We start from the raw sequence: 21,656 nt of genomic DNA on the forward strand, positions 1-21,656 counted from the left end.
AACAGATCTTCAAAGACTATTACTACAATTATCATAATATATCTTTAAAAACACGTGTATGTTTACGCAAACACTAACAAGCTCAACAGATCTTCAAAGATTATTACTACAATTATCCTTAATATATTTTTAAAAAAAACTCAATTGCAGGATTCAGAAAAGTCAAACAAAGGAGTTGAGTCTTTGCCACAAATTCTGATTTTCCGATCACTGTAACTTAGCCACCCAATGCTGTAGACCTTTGATAAATTAACCTTAAAAAATTCTGTTAGATAAAATAAATTAAGTTTTAAATATTAAAGGGTTTACACGATCAGGTTGCAAAGATATGAGAAAATTTGAGTTTGTGACAAAGACTCAATTAAAACATTTCAACGAAAAGAATTTGTTTTGCTTTTCAGTTTTATATTAAAAATTTGCCAAATATTTTTTGACGGTGATATTTTTACATTTACCAAATTAAATAAATAAATCTATCTATATAATAAAGCTCTTCGCTCATATGTATACGCTAGCTATAGCTGGCAAAACGGCTAGACCAAATTGGCTGAACTTTTGTAAGGGAACTTAAAAAATTCGTTTTTTTTTCAAAACGTAATTTTTTAAATCAAATTTTTTATCTTCAAAATTTGATTTTAAAAAAATTCAGGGGCAATGACGGGCCATTTGGTAATTTTTTTCGCTTGTATATATATATTAGCTATAGCTGGTCAAACGGCTGGACCGAATGGGCTGAATTTTTTTTGAGGAAACCCTTAAGTTCCCCCGAACATAGGCTAAAATAAAATCGAAATTTTTTTCTGTATAAATTCGATTATTTTTTTTCGAAAATCAAACATTTTTTTAAAATTTCGATTTAAAAAAATTCCACGGGCAACGCCGGGCACTTCAGCTAGTTATTGATATTGTTTATTATACAATTTTAAAACTGTAGTTCTCTATCTGAATACAAATAGAAAAGGTGTGGGGGCAATTTATTTTTATGTAAAAAAGTTAGTTTGTTATTATATGTATACAGGGATACCCTAAAAGGATGAGACTTCAGATACGACTGCAAAAAAAGTATACTGTCTGTTGCAATATAAAGCCTTATAAGGGGATCTAGAATATATACATTTAAGATTCCCTGTAACAAGAAACTTCTTTCTTTCTTTTAAAGACCACACTAAAAAAGGAAGACTTAATATAAACTTAGAATAGCCATATTTTAAGAGTTTGAAGTCGTCTTTACAGTCTTATTCTTTATATGTTATGAAATTGTAAAAAAGCACGTACTTACATACATATAAAAAGTTAAGAACATAAAAAGTGATTATTCCATGGAATATAACTGTAATATAATCCCTCTTATTAAATCCCTCCTCCCGGTCCCTCTACCTCCTCCCTGGCCTTCTACCTACCTGGAGAAAGGAGTTGTCTACTCTACCTACTCTACCTCATTCTCGGAGTAAATACTTCCTTAAACTTTCTCATAAAAACAAACCATTTACAGCCAACCGCGTAAAAATATCATTTCTACGAAATAAACAGTTTTCTGCACTTAAAACACTAAGACATATTTAGTACCAGTTATGCTTTTGGAGATATTTTTATCGGAAAAGTTGATTTTTTCAGATAAGTATGTAGGATATCTTTTCTGATACCTTATATAAAGTTTCTCAGATAAAGTAAGATAGCTTATAACGTTTTCTATAAAGGAACTGAGTTCTTGCCACATCCTAATTTCGATCGTAGACCTTTGATATTTTAAACTATGAATTTTGTTAGATCAAAAAGTCTAAGTTTAAAATATCAAAAGTTTACACCATAAAGTTGCAATGATAAAGGGATTAGAAAATTTGAGTTGTGGCAAAAACTCTTTTAACTCGGATTTAACTAGTGATTATTGACATATCCCCGATTTTATCTGAAAAATTTTGAAACAAGGTACTTTCAGAAATCAACTATCAGATTTCTGATGAAATAAAGGCGTAATATTTTTGAAAATTGTTCTCAGATCACGTGGATTTAACGGTTCTGTCAATATTTCAGAAAACTGTGATTTTCGATCACAATTTGACCCCTTTTACATAATTTTTATCTTAAATATTTTTTTGTTGGTATATACATTTTAAATGAAAAAGTATAAAACAAACAAATCTGTAAGTCTAAAGAATGTTGAGTTATTGACGAAAACACGTTTGATTTCAAATAAAAGAAACCGAAAGCTTCTCTCTCGTTAGTTCGGGGCGAGATTAACATCCTTTTAATGAAATCCGTAAAGTGATATTCTTTTGATAAAACCAAGGAGCAAAGACGACAAAATCCCGCTGTTTTCTGTTTTATTTTTCTGCAAAATTTAAAGTTAATTTTGTGGTTTGCATACACATGTAAAATCCCATAAAAATAATTAAAAATTCGTTGAAAGGTTTTAAGATCTTTTTTATCGGTTCTTTACAAAAGTTGAGTTTGCGGCAAAGACTCAATTTCTTAAGAATCTGTTTAAAGAATCAGTATGTCCCAGCGAACCCTACCTCTCCTGTTTGTAAACCTGGGGGGAGAAATGCTCTACGTTCTACAACAGAGACTACATGCACAGGTGCAATAAAAAATATTTTAACAATTGAAAAAAAGATTTTTTCAAGATTCAAATATTTTTTGGGTTGAAACAGTTCATAATTTTTTCCTATGTATGAAGAAAAACAATGAAATTGCGAGTTTTGACGTGAAAGTAGGAAAATAATTTTTACTGAGCTGATAGAAATGAGTGACCACATGCCACATATATATGATATGACTAAATCATGAAAATTAAAGTCTGTCAGATTTCGTCAAACGCCAAACGTGACCCTCGGATTTGCTGGAAGGGTTTATAAATTATGCTCAACTTTAAGAAAAAATAATCCAAACATTTTTAGTGAATTACAAAAATTTCGAGAAATCGTTGATACAAAACTAACACTATATTTGTTTTTTTTTTCGCAAACGCCCATTATACAACGCTTTAACGCATTTTTAAACAACATGCAACATATCTTTTTAATTAAATTAAAAACATTCATTTTCTTAAAAAATGTAACAATCAGTTTAACATTTAAAAAGAAGATTAAATATTACCAGGGTGTTGATTCAGAGAAATCTGGAAAAGTGATGAACGATATTATTTCTACAATGTTTAACAACAAGTTTATTGAAGATATTTTCACTAAACATCAACCTATATACTCCAGGTATATTCACTAAACATCAACCTATATACTCCAGGTATATTCACAAATATCAACCTATATACTCCAGGTATTTTCACTAAACATTAACCTATATACTCCAGGTATATTCACTAAACATCAACCTATGTACTCCAGGTATATTCATTAAATATCAACCTTTATACTCCATGTATATTCACTAAACATCAACCTATATACTCCAGGTATATTCATTAAATACCAACCTATATACTCCAGGTATATTCATTAAACATCAACCTATATACTCCAGGTATATTCACTAAATATCAACCTATATACTCTAGCTGTATATTCACTAAATATCAACCTATAACTCCAGGTATATTCACTAAACATCAACCCATAAAAAAAAGTCGCTAAGTGAGAAAATGTCGTACTAAAATATGTTTCACGTTATTATGGAGGCTTGTAGCTTTTTTCTTTATTCGTGACAACAACATGAAAAAGGCTATGCTTTAATATTTCGTTTTATTTTTTTATCCTTTATTATACTCGTCTTTTTTTGCGAAGGTTTTCATCGAACAAGAGTTGGTTTATTCCTCCTCCAGCCGGGAAGGAACGATTTAAACTCATTTCATCCATTAGTTCATAGTTCTGAGCTCTGATCGTGATTTAAAGTGTGAACAATCCGTTTAACATAATTTAGGAAAGTAATGAAAACAATGTTTTCAAAGTTGGCGCATGCCTCCATCATGAAACTAAACCCTGCTAGTATGGATAAGCTGTATGACCTGATGACCATGGCGGTCAAACACCAGGTAAAGTAATCAAACCAGTTCTCTCGGTTCAAATTCTGTCGTTTGTTTCTTAGAAACTTGACTATGAAATGTTTGTTGTTTGTTTCTAAGAAACTTGACTATGTTTGATGTTTGATGTTTGTTTCGACATTTTGTGAAAATATATGATAGTAATCTTCATTCTTTGGAAAATAAATCAAAAAGCTAATACGTTTTTAAATATCATTTTAGATTTATATAAAATAATAGCTCGGGAACTCAGTTATGCCTGGAAATTTAACTTTACCCAAAAAAGTCTATCAGCTCATACTTAGAATCTTTAACCCAAGCTAAGAACATTTCTATGGTTCTACCGAGTTCCCCAGTTCAAATTTGAGACAAATTGGTCAAGGTGTTTACTAGGTATGATCACGAGAACACACAAACAAACAAACATTACTACTTTATAAATGATGTTATTTAGGTTTTGATGTGCCGGAACCCTTGCCATCTAATATCCGTATCCTTGAATCATCTTGATTCAATTCTAAACCATGTTACTTTAATACAGGTAATATTAACTTTACACCATCTTGATTCAATACTAAACCATGCTACTTTAATACAGGTAATATTATCCTTAAACCATCTTGATTCAATACTAAACCATGTTACTTTAATACAGGTAATCTTATCCTTGAATCATCTTGATTCAATACTAAACCATGTTACTTTAATACAGGTAATATTATCCTTAAACTAACTAGGAGAAAGATCAGTTACTTTATTGCAGCTTCAAGAAAATCAAAATAACAAGTTTGTTAATTTTCAAAGTTAGGTTAGTTATTGCCTCGAATTTGCATGAACGGTTTCCTGAATAATTATTTTAAGGTGAAGACCAGTGTTCAGACTGCATTCCGTTATATTGTACAGAACTACGTAGGGATGTCCATGTTTGAACTTCAATCTATTCGGTAAATAAATCAGGAATCAAATTTTAATCTTTTAACTTTTCGGTCAAATGTCGCTTTATAGATTAGTTTATAAAGTTCTGAATATTTGTTTCAGGCTCTTATGTCCGGTGGTAGGCGATTGTATCATTAAAATGAAGACGACTTTTGAATTCAATTTTAACTCATATCAAGCTTTTAAGCTAGCATGGATACACATCTTCATCCAGCTATTCATTAAATCTGCTCCCAAATTGATTATAAATAATTCTTGATATTTATTGCTTGTTTGTGTTTTCAGGTACAGTCTACTGAGTTTCTTTCAAGATGTTCATGTCCGGGTATCCATCTATCTAGCAGAGGGATTACAGCATAAAAGTGGAAGGTATACAAATACAGTTTTAACCCACAACTTTTTAGACATCAAAAGAATAAATAAAATTTTCTTAACCTACTGATAATGGAATTATGCAGATATTTAGTTTTTTTTATTGAATGATTATATGGAGCTCTTTAAGACTGTTTCCGCATATTTCTTGACTACTTATTTATTTTTAAAGTTACTGAGATTTCGATAAAATAGTATATAACCCATTTTAAAAAAATGTCAAGACAACATTTTATAAATACGTTCGATGTGTCCAAAGTTCTGTAGCATGACAAAGGAGAATAGTTCTCACAGATGTTGTAGGAGAGATCTAATTAGATAATCTAACTTTGATTTAACAAAGGTTTATTTTCTTTCTGGTCGGGTTGGAAGAGAAATTAAAAATGAACTGTATTTCTAGGTTTGTTATATATCCTGCTACAACTCTCAGCCCAGGAATGGAACCTCCCGGAGATATCAGGTTTATGGATGGATCCGGAGAAATCAGAGATAGGGAGCAGTTCTATCCCGGAGAAAGGTGAATAATCTACGTTTGATTTACTGAAACAAGAGATATTTTACCGAGCAATAATCGACATTGTTTTGATGTTCTCATGTGTTTAGATATAGTATGGAGGAGGGTGTGCTAGGACTAAATATCGGAGATATACGTACTACTCCGCTAGGAACCAACATGTACTCCGGTAAAAATACTCCGATGGACCAGCTCTCCGACCCGGAGAGTCCCAAGAAACCCTCCAACCTAGTGAGAAAGGATGAGGATAGTTCTCTAGCTAAGGAGGAGCTGAACCTACTCGCTAGACTAATCGGAACCGAAACCTCGTCAAGTGTCAAGGAGTTTAAACTAAACCTATTCGAAGGAGAGAGGATGGATGAGGATGATTCCTCCAGTTCTCCACCTATCCTGGATGAGAGTAAACACGTGAGTATTGATCTGAAATCAGGACGGACTAGAGGAGATCTTGAGAAGATAATAGATGAGATGACAGTTGATGTGAAGGATGAAGAGGATGAAGATCTTCTTGCTCTCATGGATAAAGCAATCTAATCTCTATAGTCTTTAAGTGATTGCGAACGTAATTTAATAACCTTGAATTAAAAGATGTTTTTATTGTAGCTACTAGCATATGTGACCAGCGTTGCCCGTGAAATAAAAAAATCGAATTTTAAAGAAGAAAAAAATGATTTTTGAAATAAGATGTCGAATTTTTATAGCCTTTGCTTACCCATGGGTTTCCTCAGATCAGCCAATTTGGTTCAGCCGTTTAGCAAGCTTTAGCTAACATATATATTTATATTTTAATATATATATATATATATATATATGAGCGAAGAGCTTTATTATATAAATTTACTTGCATAAAGTAAAGTGAAGAAATATCACAAATATAGGGTGGACTTCAGAGACATCAATACGAAATTTTCTAATTTGTTTCTCTAACTTTCTTTGCCAAATCATTCAGCATACATAAGAAAGACTCTATTCAAACCCGAAGACTATATTTAATCTTAATATTTTCATATTTTAAGAGAAAAAGGTCGTCATTAAAGAGATTAAGGTCGTCATTAAAGTCTGATACTTCGTGGGTGACCCTGTAGATTCTAAGATAAAGCATTACGTGGTGAAACTTTAATCTTCAATCAAACTTTTTAAATGAAAGTACATTTTACAGTTTACAACCTCCTAAGTACTGAATGTTATTATAAATTAAAAAAATCTTTTTAATTGTTTATTTTTTTCTGAAATTTTGCTTGCATCTGTATTATCTAAATTGTTCATACGTGACTTCTTTATAAATATATGTTTTAAATATGTTTAACAGTATTTACCATATTTTTATTAGATCAAGATAAAGCAAAATTATATTATTATATTAAAAGTATTATTATTCTCCAGGTATATCTCTAATCTGGTAGAGCAGGTGCTGATGATGATGTGGTAAGAGAAGTTAGTATTATTCTCCAGGTATATCTCTAATCTGGTAGAGAAGGTGCTGAGATGATGTGCTAAGAGAAGTTAGTATAATTCTGCAGGTATATCTCTAATCTGATAGAGAAGGTGCTGATGATGATGTGGTGAGAGAAGTTAGTATTATTCTCCAGGTATATCTCTAATCTGGTAGAGAAGGTGCTGATGATGATGTGGTAAGAGAAGTTAGTATTATTCTGCAGGTATATCTCTAATCTGCTAGAGAAGGTGCTGATGATGATGTGGTGAGAGAAGTTAGATCCTTAACTGTCAATTCCTTTCTAGTGTTAGTCCTTACAATACCCTCAAGATTCATCTAAACATCATTATTTTTAAAAATAAATTTAATTTGTATTAAAAAAGATAAACTACACCTGTCCTAGGGGTATAGACATTGTATTTAGAACTTGAAAAGCTTGTTTTTGAAGCAATTTTGTATTTGACGCTTCTTCTCTTATTCTCTCTCTCTTCTTGTGCGCAACCTCATTCCTCCACAACCTTGATTATTACAATTATATCACGCTAGCTGAAGTACCTCACGTTGCCCGTGGAACTTTGAAATTCGTCCAAATAGTCAGCAGAAAACATTAGATCTGATGGAAACCCCTCCTGTCCTATATTACCCAGGGGGGGGGGATACATCTCTCTATAGGAAATATACGTATCTGCTTTAATATATGACAAGTATTTTTTCGGAAAATTCAAATTTAAAAGTAAAAGTATTGTATAGATTATAACAACCAACAAACCTGTTTTTGTAGTAGCTGGCAAAACTGTTTACTACGATGGGTATTGGTAAAGTGAGAGTAAAGACACCGATAACAGCACAAAATCCGCCGAGGATTCGACCAAATATTGTCTGAAAAAAAAACAATTTTCTATTTTCGAAATATAGAAGAATCAGATCTGAAAGGAACGGTAAGCGTAATTTCAAGTGAACCTCCATGCAAAGAAAGCAATGTCCCATTAACAACTGTAATGTGGAAGATATTGTCGTTTTTCTAGGTTTAAAGGGAGCGCGCGTGAAAAATGATAGGGGTATAGGCTTACGTCGAAAATAATTCGATGGTGATTGCTACTAATCTTAGTTCTATCTGTTGTGTCTAAGAGGAGAAAATTGATAAAAACGACTCATACTGAATTAAGAACGTAGCGTCCATTCAAATTCACAAAGTTGCAATATTCGACACGGATCGAAAGAAACTCAATTTAATTCCATACAAATCATTCAGATTACACTACTCATTCGTATAAAGTTAATACTTCATAATATTTTTTGTTTGATGCTCCTAAAACGACGATATTTTTGTCCGCTAGTGTCTCTGTCACCTGGAACCATGCAGAAACATCGAGAGCAGAGACACTTGACGCCAGCCAACTGGTCGTCGTTTAAATTGCATAATATATAAAACAAATAAAGAATATTATGAAGTATCAACTATATACGAATGCGCCGAACAAAAAATCGATGATCATGATGATGATATCTGAATGATTTGTTTGGAATTAAATTGATTTTTTACAATCCGAGTCGTATATTGCAACTTTCTGAATTTGTATGGATGCTACGTTCATTGATATGAGACACAACAGATCAGTAGCAATCACCATCGGATATTTTTCGACGTAAGCCTATACCCCCTTTCATTTTTTCCGAACTCTCCCTTTAAAAGTGATTAATTCTGATAATTCATAAATGTTTCCTTGCAGTAGAAATGCGCGAGTCACATTTAAAGAGAAATGACCATGGAAACAAATCTGTTTTTAAAATTATGAACATTAATATTTTATTCATACTTGATCAGAAAAAGTTTTAAGGGTTCCGTTGTGAATCGGGAATTGCCATCTTTGCATAGAAGGTCATTTGAAAAAACGCTTACAGTCCCATTAATACAATTTAGATTGTTATATTCCTAATTGCTAATTAACAAACCTTTGGGTTCATATCATATCCTACAGTTGTTATTGTCATCAAACTCCACCAAAACGATTCTAAGATGTTATGCGTTATTTAAAAAAAATGAGAACTAGCTAAAAAATGTTTTTAATAAAGAGTATAATTCTATTACCTATAAATGTCCAAGTATTATTGCTATAATCCACTATGGTTGTATTAGCAATATACTGTTCATACTTCCCGAACTCTTTCTCGGAGAAATAAACAAGACTGCTGAACATTAGTATTGCCACCCCTTAAATAATGCATTTTATTAGCAACAAAATAATATTTAAAGGGATTGTTCAAATATTTGAGCAATGGAGGAGGTAACAAAAGTAACAATAGTTGATGAGAGCTTTTGGATTACATATTCCGAAAAAACATCACTGATTTTGGGTTTTCTTTGATATTTTGATTGTTTTTAATTATTTATCCTTTTTTTAATTCTAGTTTTTTCAATCATTGGGTAATATGTATACTTCCTACTTTACTCAATTATTCGAACAGTCTCGTTTTATAAATATACATCATGTCCAGCAATAACCAATCTTAATAAACAATAGAAAATGTTCTAGACTTATCTTTAGAGGATATTTACACATAAACATAAACATGTACAGTGATCACCAGAAAACTCTGGAATAGGAAGACAACTTTTAAACTCAAGTTAGGACTTAAACTAGTTCAATGAACATTAGACATAGCAATTGTACATTGTAAATAAACCCTTTTCACTTAAATTGTGTTTGTGTTAATAGTAAAGATATTTGCTTTGAAACAACATCAAAACGGTTAAGAATTGCTTTAATGTGTTCTTTCTATTCCATTCTATTCTGGTTCTCACTGTATATAAATGTATATATATGTAAATATAAATCTATTTCTCTGAAACTAACCTATACCATGAAGAAGCAAGCAGAGTTCTCTATATGTATATATATGTAAATATAAATCTATTTCTCTGAAACTAACCTATAACATGAAGAAGCAAGCAGAGTTCTCTATATGTATATATATGTAAATATAAATCTATTTCTCTGAAACTAACCTATAACATGAAGAAGCAAGCAGAGTTCTCTATATGCTTGTTGAAGAGTGTACAACAAAGACTAAAATTAAATAAAAGGAATTCATTCTTTGCCACGAACTCGAACCCCTACTCGAATCTTTATATCTGTGCAACCTAATGGTGTAAACCTTTGATATTTCAAACAAATATTATTTAATCCAACACAGTTCATAGTTTGAAATATCTACGGTCAGCAACGACATTTATAGGTTGCAAAGTTAAAGATTAGAAAATCAGAGTTTGTGGCAAAGAATCAATTTCTTTGATATTGAATGTATTTTTCTTTATTTCTATTTTTATCTAAAAAGAATACTCTAACCTGCAATCCTGCAAAATGCCGGAACAATTTATAAATCCGCAAAATACGCATAACCTTAAAAACAATTGTTATTATATTTGGTATAAAATTATTTTAAAACAAGTGCAAATTACAGGGTTACCCACAAAGGAAGAAACTGTAAAGTCGAATCGTGAATATAAGGAAGCAGATAGTATAAATTTTATACAATCGTCTCTGAAGTCTTATCCTTTGTGTGTAACCTTGAATAATAATGTGAATACAAATCAGAAATTCCTCCACTTTTTCACAGAATATGTACTTTTATTTTGATACATACAAATATTGCATATTACCTACAAATATTGCTAATTGCTAGAATTACATAAATATAGTAAACAATATAAAAATAGTTTTTTTGCCATTAACATTATAACTTGTATGTGTATTTTTAGCAATAAACTATATCTTATCTTATCTTATATTGTATACTACATACAAATATTGCATACTACACTAAAATATTGCTTACTACGTACAAATATTGCATACTACACACAAATATTGCATACTGCATGCAAATATTGCATACTGCAAACAAATATTGCATACTGCATGCAAATATTGCATACTGCATACAAATATTGCATACTACTTACAAATTCTTAAAACAAATCGAATACAAACTTCAAGGATGAATAAACTCATAATTTGAAAAAAACAAATAGTTCCAAAAGCATTTAAAATTACGAGCATTTGGTTCTAAATAATCAAGAGAATGTTAGAAATATCTAACAAAAATGTTAAATTTCAACATTCTATCATTGATTTCCAAAACAATATTCGTATTTCGAAATGCTTGAGGTATGCTTAGTATCACGAACTGAGGTGGGAATTTTTGTGTTGAGTATCTTTATCTTGAACACTTGATCTAGATATCCAATGCGGGGACTTTTAAATTAGCTTGATCCCTTGATTTTAGATATCCATTCTTGGATATCGAAGACGAATGCAATTAATCTGTAGATTATTGCATAAGATGGAAATCAACGATTGATTCCGAGATTCACAAACCAAACGGATTTAACGGTTTGTTCCTTAACCCAGAGAACTGTGACTTTCGATCCCAATTTGACCTAATAAACATAATTTTTCTCCTTTTCTTTTTTTTACTTTCTTGTTTTCAACTCAAAACTGTAAAAAGGTTACTCCGTAAGTTTAAAGATTGTTGAATTATAGATGTGATTGAATTATCTGAAATAGAAGCTATACCTTGAGAAGCCGAAGAATTTTCCCAGCTTTACCAATGATTTCAAAATCTTGGAGCTCCTCTAGTATAATGGATATATAGAAGGGAAGCAGAGTAACAAAATCTATAAGGTTCATTGCGTCCAGGAAGAATGTACATTTTCTCGGAGCACAGGAATATCTAACAAAAAGAAAGAATACTTTTAATATATATAATATATATGTAAAATATATTATTGAATTTTCTCGTCATCACTATATTTTGTCATTGAGAATGTTTGTTTGATTTTACCTAATATTCATAAGAACCTACCTAATAATATACTCGAGAGAGAAGTAGATAATAACAATAACATCAACAGCATTGATTATTCGGAGTAGGTTAGGATACTCAGATAATCCTAGTTCATCAGCTTTAACCTCCTAAACCAAGGTTTAGTTTAACAATATCTAGTATCCGGAGTAGAGTTGATAATCAGATAATCCTAGTTCATCAGCTTTAACCTCCTAAACCAAGGTTTAGTTTAACAATATCTAGTATCCGGAGTAGGTTAGGATACACAGATAATCCTAGTTCATCAGCTTTAACCTCCTAAACCAAGGTTTAGTTTAACAAAATCTAGTATCCGGAGTAGAGTTGATAATCAGATAATCCTAGTTCATCAGCCTTAACATCTAAAACCAAGATTTAGAATGGTCTAGTTTACACTATTCGATCATAGAATTTTAGTAATAATAAAAAATGTTTAAACTCGTGAATATTGGTTCAAAAAATAGGCTGTAGCTACCACCACGATTTTTAGGGACACCTGTATATATTATTTGTAAAGTTTAACAGAATAAATCTCCTCGTCAGGGACAGTAAAGATAAGGGGTAGAAAAGGAACCTTTGCCACAAACTCTGATTCTCTAATCCGTATATCTTTGCCACCTAATATCGAAGACCGTAGACATTTGAAACTAGTTATTATGTTAGATTATATTATCTAAATTTCAAGAATCTATAGGTTTACAGCATCAGCTTAAAAAATATAAAGATTAAAAAATTTGAGGTTTTGGGAAAGGCTCAGTTCCTTTATATAAATAGATAAAAATGAACCTGTATGATATGATTACCTCGAAAGTTGAGATGATGAAGGTTATTGTTGAAATAAAAACTATGACTAAAGAAAATACTGCATACACCTTTATAAGCATGGAGAAAAGTTTTGTTCTCAACCTTAGATCCAGAGAAAACGGAGTTAAGTTTCGGTTCTATATGACCTTATATAAATTTGGCGGACATGGCCGGTTATAGATAAATTGGGGGTTTGGAGTAATGAGTTATGGTATTAGAAGGGGGGGGGGGGGAGTAGGTCAGTATTCCATAGATTGTTTTTATGAAGAGAGAATAATTAGGCTAAAGTTAGATCCAAAAACTTTGGAATCTATATATAAATGTATCTTTAGAATCGAGTTAATAAGTGAAATGGGTCCTTGTACACTGAAAAATTGCTGTGTTTCATCCTAATTGAGCTAAACTAATAACTTTAGTTCCAGCGTTTTAGGAGTCCCATTGTATCATTTTTCAGAAGAAAGTTGTATGTATTTCCGTAGATTAAAAATAAATTAATAAGACTGATCTCCCCTGGGCGTAGAAACTTGTTTCAGGATACTCCATTGTTTTCCACAACCAGGACCTGCAATTTTTTATTAACTTTTATTTTTAAGAAACTCTATAATATTGTTTTTTTGACAGTGTAAACCTAATACTCTACTGAATAATAAATGAAAATTTTAAAAGGCATAACTTAATTTCTTGAAAAAATAATCATGATTATGTTTTTAAAAAAAATATCCTAAAAATATAAATAAGAATATTAATATATTTGTTTCCCAGGTTCAAAATTACTAATGTGTCCTAAATGTGGAATTTCTAAAATGTTCTAAATTCGTCAGTAAACATGGTCTTGAGTATTCAATATCTCAAAATTTAAAGAAAGAATAGAAGTGTTAAGGATAAAAATTCTAATTGCTTTTTAAAGCTTGTAAATCCTGTTCACGACTTGACGTGCAGAAAAATCATCATTTCTACCGCAAAACACCAAGAAAAGATGATCCAAAGTCTTCTTCCAGAGCAGTTTCATATTCTCTTTCCTTTTCTGCAATATCTCCGTCCTTCTCAGTCTGACAAATCTCAATATCAGGATAATACTGCAGGGAATCAAACATTTCATCTCTTTAAAGGGATTGTTTTACAAAAAAATGTAAATTTTCTAAACAAACATTACTTATCTATCCCACTCTTTGATAATTCACGATTTTTTGCAGGCATTTCATACCAATCTCTTTAAAATAATAGAATCACACCAAAATCATAAAAGTGTGAAATATATATTCTAATCATTTTACTTCTCTGTAGGCTTCACATTAAAAAAAAAGGTCATAAGACATGATGCATTGCGAGAAGTACAGTGATAACCAGAAACTCCAGAATGGGAAGACGACTTTTAAAATTAATAATGACTTGAAATAGTTCAGTGAGCTTGGAAGTGTGACTGAGCAATTTTGCAGTGTAAACAGACCAATTATAGGTACAAATTGTTTATGTATGTGTATATGTAGTAGTTTTTATTTGCTTTATAACAACATCAAATACACTTAAGTATTGCTGTAAAGTCGTCTTCCTATTTCATAGTTTTCTGATTTTCACTGCAGATGAACTTGGTACGGGTAGTTTAACTACTTCTTTTTTAACTCTTTAATAAAAAAGTTGTAGATCATAAATATTTAGTTTCTTAAATTAGATGAAATAATTCCTTGAGGGCACAGCAAGGTTCCATGAGAAGTTCATCTATCTCCCAATACTCTAAACTTTTTCTACCAAACACACTTTTTATAGTTATAAAGTAACTAGCTTGGGAACCCAGCGTTGCCCAGGGTAGTCATAGTTAGTCTCGTGGCTCATGCGCGTTTTGTCGTAAATTACGATTTAATCTATTTTTCCCTTTAAAAGTGGACTCACTTAACTTAAAATCTTAAAACCAAGCTAAGAACATTCCCCGTGGTTCTCCCAAGTTTCCAATCAAAATTTGAGGCAAATCGGCCCAGGGGTTTTTGAGTTATGATCGGACAAAAAGACAAACAGAGGTTACAACTTTATTTACACAATAGTTTCAGTAGAAGTAAATATTTCCATTTACTGATAGCGCCAATATAAGGATTCATAACACCTGATTGGATAATGAGATATATAGAAATATAGATGTTACCGCCATAATTGGTTCAAAAAAGACAGAAAACACATGACTGAACCTTGATTGGATCAGGCGCTAATGGACTCGGCATACAGGAGTGTATATATAGATGATCTTTGCACGTAGATTCCAAATTATCGAAATTGATTGATTTTCATACCTGACTACCAAGGCGCATGCTTTCCCGCCCTCAGGTAGATGGAAAAGACCGGTTCTATGATAAATTAATATTTCATATTTTTTCAAGTTTTATTTTAAGATTACCTGAACATTTCCAGTATGGCGGAGAATCCTTCGGGGTTTCTAAAAAAACCGTAGAGTGAGACCCCATAAAACTGTTGAACATGGAATACAAGTATTTAAACAATCTTATGAGTATTTGATGCTGTTATAAAGAAAATAGGTTTACAATTTGCTGGGTTTTTATGTTCATTGGACTAGTCCCATAGTCGTCTTCCTATTCTACAGTTTTCTTGGTCTAATTGTAGATTTTTTTAAATTTTCTTAAATGCCCCGAACCTTGCCAGAGGTTGCAATTTGAAATAATAGAATAATAATCTGTCTCAAGTCTAAGTTGCCTTTTAGTTGGACAAAGGAATTGAGTTTATGTCACAAACTCAATTTTTTAAATTACTATATCTTTGCAACCAAGAATTGTAGACCTTTGATATTTCAAACTATAAATTATGATGGATAAGATAGTCAAAGTTTGAAATATCAAAGGTTTACACCAACCGGTTGCGAAATTATAAGGATTAGAAAATTTGAGTTTGTGACAAAAACTCACTTCCTTTTCAATAAGTTATGGGTAAGTCTTAAAACCAGGTAATCACTTCGACAGAACTAACCTAGTCAGGTCTAACTTTAAACGTAGATATAAGTCTAATAGACTCAAGATTAAGCTTTGACAGCTTTGACAGCTTTGACAGCTTTGACAGCTTACCTGTCAAAGAAGTACTCTGGGGGTTCTCCAGGTGTAAATTCATCACAGCAGGATAAAATCTCAGTCAGAGACTCGCTCTTCACCAGTTTTCCCAACCTTTTTCGAAGTTGCTTTTAAATGTCGTCTTATATATTTTAAATTTTTAGATTTTTTAACTTTTCTCATACAGGGTGTCCCAAAAAACATGGGAATTCAGTGACGAATTCGATATCTTCTTTTTAAATAATTCTTTGATTTAGTAAAGTGATACCAACTGAGAAAGCTGTAATCTATAAGAGTTTCGTCTGCTATGTTCACATTTTGTTTGGTTATGTTATGACTGCATACGGTTGTACTTAGTAAAACAAGAAAATTGCAGTATACAAACAGAGAAAACTTGTCCGTCTTCACTGTTCATCTTGCAGAGACATTATAGACTCATCTTTACAGTCTTTTACCCTTTTCATGAAATAAACTCTAGCAGACATAATAATATATTATGGCTTTTGAAATTAGGTATTACAATGCTAATTCATAGCAAAGACGATATACAATTCGTCACTGAATTCCCATGTTTTTTGGGACACCCTGTAGTTTACCTTGTATTTGGATATTTTTGAAGAATTTTTCTGCAATTGACAACAATCATGTGTACTTCAAAAGATAAAGGTGGCATGGGAAAGGATCCAGTCCGAAATAAATGGCAAGAGCATTACTGTTACCATGAAGTCTTTGCAACAAATTCTTATTTTCTAATCCCTACATCTTTAAAACCTAATCTCGTAGACCTTAGATATTTTAATTTGTGAATTTTGTTATGTCGAATTATCTGATTTCTAGAAGCACGGGGATTAGAAAATTTAAGTTTGTGATAAAGACTCAATTCTTTTGTAGTTATAAATCATCCATCACAAAGTTTTATTTTTTAAGTCTTTAAATATTCTAATGTTTACGATTACCTTCTTGCTGAACTCTGAAAGCCTTAGTTTATAAACCTTAATTATTTAATTGCTTTTAAATGCAAACTCCAATAGGACTTATAAAACTGTGTCATAGCATGATAGGACATTTAAGCAATCTTATGTTAATTTGATATTGTTACAAAGTAAATAGTTTTACTCGCATGCCTTACAAAAAAAAAGCTATTCAAGTGAAATGGGTCTGTGTACAATGCACAACAGTCGTCTTCCTATTCCACAGTTTTTTTAGTTCCACTGTAATTAAAGTAGTAATTAAAGTTTACGCATTCCGTCGGTTCATTTTTGGATCGTTTTTGGATCGTTTTTGGGTCGTTTTTGGATCGTTTTTGCCCATTTTTTATTTCAGGGTTCAAATTTGGTATAGTGGCAACAATTTAATTGTTTTGAAAATTGAGTATTGTAAACATGTGGTGTTGTACATTATGCCATCTTTAACCCTGACTAAAAATATTGACAACAAACTAAGCAAAAACTATTTAAAAAGTGTATACACGTGTTCTAATGATCGTTTTATTTTTTTATGATAAAACTATTGCAAAGGTTAATAAAAGCAAACCTTAACTTATGACAGTTTTAAAATCTTGGAATTTTTTATTTGTTATTTTTAAGAAACGATCCAAAACGGTTCAAAACGATCCAAAACGATCCAAAACGATCTAAAACGATCCAAAACGATTAACAACACAATAGCTATATGAATAGTGATCTGTGTCCCTTTTGGCCGTGAACCGTTCTCCTCCAACATCCAGTACAACGTAATGATCTTGGTTTTTAACCAACTTTGTGTCTTTTCTAAATAAAAAAAAGCAAAATATCAGTTTTAGTTTGGTGATTGGCATTCATTGCAATGATCAAATTTTCCCATTTCAATATCGTCACTAAACGATTTTTTTTGTTGGTAAACCTGCATCATGTAAAAAATATCCTCGTGCATTTTTATTTTCCGAATTATTTACCTAATTTCAATATCTTCTTTTTCGCCCTGAAAAAAACAAACAAATTATATTCTTGATTTTTCCGAAATTGAATTTAAAAGTTACCTCTGGAGGATTATCAGAAAACAGTGTGTTCAGGTGGAACTCAAGAACATCGTTCTTTACTATAAGTTTAACCTAATTCTAGAAACTTAAAGGACCTTTAGACGTAATTCAAAGTAATATTCAATTTAACCCAGGGGGGGGGGGGGCTTTCTGAGTATGAGTAAATCATCCTAATCAATGTTCTCCAAGTGCAGCAGTTGGTTTTGTGAACACAGATCAATTGTCAGGAACAGGTCCTTTAAACCTGGTCGTACCGAGGAAATAGATTCTTCATTATATGCCTGTTTTACAATGATACGTAAAAGGTATGAGCAAACTTCTAAAGGTATCCCTTTTTTCTATCTGAAAATTGATTGTTATCCACAAGACTGACTTGAGAATTACAGCATATAACAAAAAAGGAAATCAAGAGAAATTACTACTTTTTAAGAAAAAAAAGACGATATATTACATATTGTTTGTCTGATAAAGAGCAAAGGTGAGTCCTGGCCATGACCGCCTAAAATTAACTGTCCCTTGTAATCAAGTCAAAAGCCTCTTTAAGTTAAAGTTAATTCCATCTAAACTTCTCAGTTGGAAAACGGATAATTCAATTGAAATGTTTAGCCGCAAAATTATTAATAAAAAGATGTAGGACATTTTCTGCATGTTTGATTAAAGTAAAAAAATCAGGCCAGTATAGAAAACAAATAATTCAAAGAAAGAGTTCTCAATACCCAAAATAATAATTTTACTTTATCATAGTTCTATAATTGAATATTTTGTATATTTTGTATATTTTGTTATGATAATGTTGTAAGGTTTTTACTTTTCCTGATCTAACATTATCATTGAGAGCACCTCTTCTTTTTGTCTAAACAAAAACTTATTTTAACGCCTGTTGGTCAACATTGCTGAACCATAATTCCTCCAACAGCTGGATGTTAGTTTACTTATCTGTGCCTTGGGACAATTAAGTAACATAACATCCCACTCTGTGAAGTTTTCGTGAAAAACTTTGCATGTTTATGTCTGTAAATTTTTTACAACTACTTTATCGAGAAATTAAATATTTAACTTAACCAAGGGTTTCCTCGCCTAAGGAATTGAGTCTTTGTAACAAACTCTTATTTTTCATACCTATATTTTTTCCATCTGATGGTGTAAACCTTTGATATTTCAAACTTAGATATTTTCATCTAACAGAATTCATAGTTTGAAATATCTAAGGTCTTCGGAATTGGATTACAAATCATAGTTTGTGACAAAGACTTAATTCCTTTAGAAAGTTTTGCAGGTTAAGTAAAATTCTCTTAACTTCCCTGTAAAGCAGTTGAAATAATAACAATTGACTTGTATTAACTTGACGAACAATTTTCTTTAATTGATAAAAAAGATGAAATTGCAAAAAAAACTATTGGTTGTCTTTTTGTTAAATATTTCATAAAAGCAAAATAGAATAACTTTTAAATGAACAAGGTGCAAAGCTGGGTCCTTCTACTGGTTAGATATGGACGCTGAGAACAAAGTTGCCCCGCTCCCTGGTTTGATCTAAACCTGTCTTCTAATAAGATATGTTCTGCCTTGATGGTGGGATTAAAACGGGTCAAAACTAAAAGCAATTAAAGCAAACTTCTTCTCTCTTACCAACCCCCAGTGCGGGTTCAAGTGATCGGAAGATCCTTGGTCTTCATATTTTAAATCTTGAAAAACGGAAAACGTTCCATGTTGGAGTAGGGGAGATGACATAGGTTCATGCTGGAGTAGAGGAGAAGATGAGTTAGGTTCAGGTTGGAGTAGAGGAGAAGATGAGTTAGGTTCAGGTTGGAGTAGAGGAGAAGATGAGATAGGTTCAGGTTGGAGTAGAGGAGAAGATGAGATAGGTTCAGGTTGGAGTAGAGGAGAAGATGAGATAGGTTCAGGTTGGATTAAAGGAGAAGTTATTAGTTCACCAATCATATTGCTTCCAGTGAAGACATTTTCAGCTCCTTTCTAATAAAAGAAACGAATTAAACAGGAGATCGATTAAATGCTCAGATTTGTCCATTGTTCATCAAAACGCTGTTTTGGTTAAAATGTTATTCAAAAGTACAGGGTAAAGAGGCAAAATATCATCATGTTTCGTTGTTTTACTGATGCAAATGCAAAAAAAAACATGTAAATCATCTTTACAAGACAATGAGTAAAAAAAGACTAGACATACAGGGACGTATTTAGAGAGGAAGCTAAAGAAGTGAGTCCCCGGCACTGGAAATTAATAATTTCTAGAAACGGATCTAATCCCTCCCATCCCCTCCCCCATAAAAAAGTTCCTGTTCACGCCACTGTAGATAAATTACGTACATTCTCATCCTATGTGGATAAATCCGTAGTTAGGAATAACACCGGGATTGTTTGGTAAATGCCTACAGTTCTGAACTAAGGTCGGAGCAAGAGATTCATCTAGAAAACTTGAAACTATAACAATTATTTAAAAAAATCTAAATTATCAATTTCATGCATGAATTGAAATCTTCTTTTTCTAAAAACACCTTTTTTTGCAGAATGTCACAATTTTTAAAGCACACATATTACTATTTCCAAATAACGAGACGGCCGTGAAAGAATGTTAAATAAACTTTCTTAGACCCCCTTCATGAAAGTACCATAAATTATTCACAAGAGGACTCTTTATCATAGAAACGAAGGCATAGGTCCTGTGATTTAATGTTTTAGATTGGATACATCTTGGTCAATTTATCTCAAACAATCCAAAGTTTTATCTCTAAAAAATCTGCAGCCTTAGTGTTTAGTCCTCTAACGGTATCAGTATAAACGTCGGACATTACAAAGGTCGGACAGTACAAACGTCCGACTTACAAACGTCAGACTTACAAACGTCAGAATGTTACAAACGTCGGACTGGTACAAACGTCGGACGGGTACATTTATAAGGAAAAACGTCGGACTTTGGTTGAGTTTGAAAAAAAAGTCAATTGTTTTAAGAAAAAAATTAAAACTCTCTCACTTCTTGTGATAAAAATCAAAGACAACTGAATAAAGTCTAATCCTTTGAAGGTAGCTTTTTAAAGTGTATAAAATAACAGAGAATATAAGAGGAGTTGAGTTCAATTGTCACGAACTCTAATGTTTCAATGCCTATATCTTTGCAACCCGATGTCGTATAACCTTTAATATTTCAACCTATGAAATCTATAAGGTTAATCTATAAGATTAATCTATAAGGTTAATACCATTACCAGGTTACATAGACTGTCAGACATAGGGATGAGAATATTTGAGTAATTGGCAAGAACTCAGTTCCTTTGGGTAGATTTTTATTAGACCAGTCGATAAAAGGAAATAACTTTTAAAAAAATCTTAAAATTCAAATAATTTTTTTCCTTAGTCTGACGTTTGTCCTAGTCTGACGTTTGTACTGGTCCGACGTTTGTCCTGGTCCGACGTTTTTATTGTCCAACGTTTATAAGTCTTGGGTTTGTACCGTCCGACGTTTGTACTGGTACCCTGGGACGGATTGGAAATCATTTCAATTTCGGAGCTAGTTTCTATATCCCCCCAACCCCTGGATTCTTGAGTTGGAACTGGTTGTTTTCCTACTAAACTTGGTTCTGGAAGGTAAAAGATCCAGGATAGAGAGATTAATTGCAAAAAGTCACGAGATAAGATCAAATCCATCTTCGTATTTACATTTACAACAAACCTAACTCAGA

The 21,656-nt window shown here is 31.9% G+C and overlaps 3 protein-coding genes across 5 annotated transcripts; 1 reads left to right on the forward strand and 2 right to left on the reverse strand.

Moving 5' to 3' along the window:
* The first annotated feature begins 1,596 nt into the window (after positions 1–1,596).
* LOC111703344 (protein OSCP1) lies at positions 1,597–7,101 on the forward strand. Of its 3 annotated transcripts, none has more exons than XM_023475258.1 (9): positions 1,597–1,667; positions 2,488–2,578; positions 3,100–3,209; positions 3,877–3,988; positions 4,431–4,517; positions 4,838–4,920; positions 5,198–5,281; positions 5,685–5,801; positions 5,888–7,101. In XM_023475258.1, exons 2-9 carry the CDS (start codon positions 2,495–2,497, stop codon positions 6,330–6,332), a joined length of 1,122 nt encoding a protein of 373 aa, XP_023331026.1. In that variant the 5' UTR covers positions 1,597–1,667; positions 2,488–2,494; the 3' UTR covers positions 6,333–7,101. The 3 variants fall into 3 exon arrangements, with proteins under 3 accessions (XP_023331026.1, XP_023331017.1, XP_023331033.1); XM_023475249.1 differs by lacking the exon at positions 1,597–1,667 and adding an exon at positions 1,784–2,013; XM_023475265.1 differs by lacking the exon at positions 1,597–1,667 and adding an exon at positions 1,784–1,926.
* A 101-nt stretch (positions 7,102–7,202) lies between these two features.
* LOC111703359 (potassium voltage-gated channel subfamily B member 1) lies at positions 7,203–14,051 on the reverse strand. Its single transcript, XM_023475278.1, has 11 exons — positions 13,861–14,051; positions 12,903–13,465; positions 12,100–12,209; positions 11,811–11,967; positions 10,581–10,634; positions 10,241–10,301; positions 9,323–9,445; positions 9,187–9,245; positions 8,003–8,112; positions 7,628–7,751; positions 7,203–7,569 (listed from the first exon to the last, which is right to left on the reverse strand). Exons 2-11 carry the CDS (start codon positions 12,981–12,983, stop codon positions 7,465–7,467), a joined length of 984 nt encoding a protein of 327 aa, XP_023331046.1. The 5' UTR covers positions 12,984–13,465; positions 13,861–14,051; the 3' UTR covers positions 7,203–7,464.
* A 924-nt stretch (positions 14,052–14,975) lies between these two features.
* On the reverse strand, positions 14,976–19,938 carry LOC111703227 (uncharacterized). Its single transcript, XM_023475118.1, has 9 exons — positions 19,591–19,938; positions 18,778–18,817; positions 17,965–18,023; positions 17,881–17,906; positions 17,588–17,716; positions 16,544–16,573; positions 15,966–16,061; positions 15,287–15,325; positions 14,976–15,236 (listed from the first exon to the last, which is right to left on the reverse strand). Exons 1-9 carry the CDS (start codon positions 19,900–19,902, stop codon positions 15,098–15,100), a joined length of 870 nt encoding a protein of 289 aa, XP_023330886.1. The 5' UTR covers positions 19,903–19,938; the 3' UTR covers positions 14,976–15,097.
* Between the last annotated feature and the right edge of the window lie 1,718 nt (positions 19,939–21,656).

Source organism: Eurytemora carolleeae, unplaced genomic scaffold (assembly GCF_000591075.1).
Source record: "Eurytemora carolleeae unplaced genomic scaffold, Eaff_2.0 scaffold17, whole genome shotgun sequence".
Taxonomy (NCBI): Eukaryota; Metazoa; Arthropoda; class Copepoda; order Calanoida; family Temoridae; genus Eurytemora; species Eurytemora carolleeae.

Excerpts from the sequence above, each read along its gene's own strand:
- LOC111703344 (XM_023475258.1), top strand. The coding sequence starts at position 2,495 with ATGTCCCAGCGAACCCTACCTCTCCTGTTTGTAAACCTGGGGGGAGAA. Across the intron at positions 4,921-5,197 it reads TTTGAACTTCAATCTATTCG|GTACAGTCTACTGAGTTTCT; the intron begins GTAAATAAATCA and ends TTGTGTTTTCAG. Across the intron at positions 5,802-5,887 it reads CAGTTCTATCCCGGAGAAAG|ATATAGTATGGAGGAGGGTG; the intron begins GTGAATAATCTA and ends TCATGTGTTTAG.
- LOC111703359 (XM_023475278.1), bottom strand. The coding sequence starts at position 12,983 with ATGCTTATAAAGGTGTATGCAGTATTTTCTTTAGTCATAGTTTTTATT. Across the intron at positions 11,968-12,099 it reads TCTCTCGAGTATATTATTAG|ATATTCCTGTGCTCCGAGAA; the intron begins GTAGGTTCTTAT and ends TCTTTTTGTTAG. Across the intron at positions 10,302-10,580 it reads GGCATTTTGCAGGATTGCAG|TCTTTGTTGTACACTCTTCA; the intron begins GTTAGAGTATTC and ends ATTTAATTTTAG.
- LOC111703227 (XM_023475118.1), bottom strand. The coding sequence starts at position 19,902 with ATGATTGGTGAACTAATAACTTCTCCTTTAATCCAACCTGAACCTATC. Across the intron at positions 17,907-17,964 it reads TTTCTGATAATCCTCCAGAG|GGCGAAAAAGAAGATATTGA; the intron begins GTAACTTTTAAA and ends TGTTTTTTTCAG. Across the intron at positions 15,237-15,286 it reads GCCATACTGGAAATGTTCAG|AACCGGTCTTTTCCATCTAC; the intron begins GTAATCTTAAAA and ends AATTTATCATAG.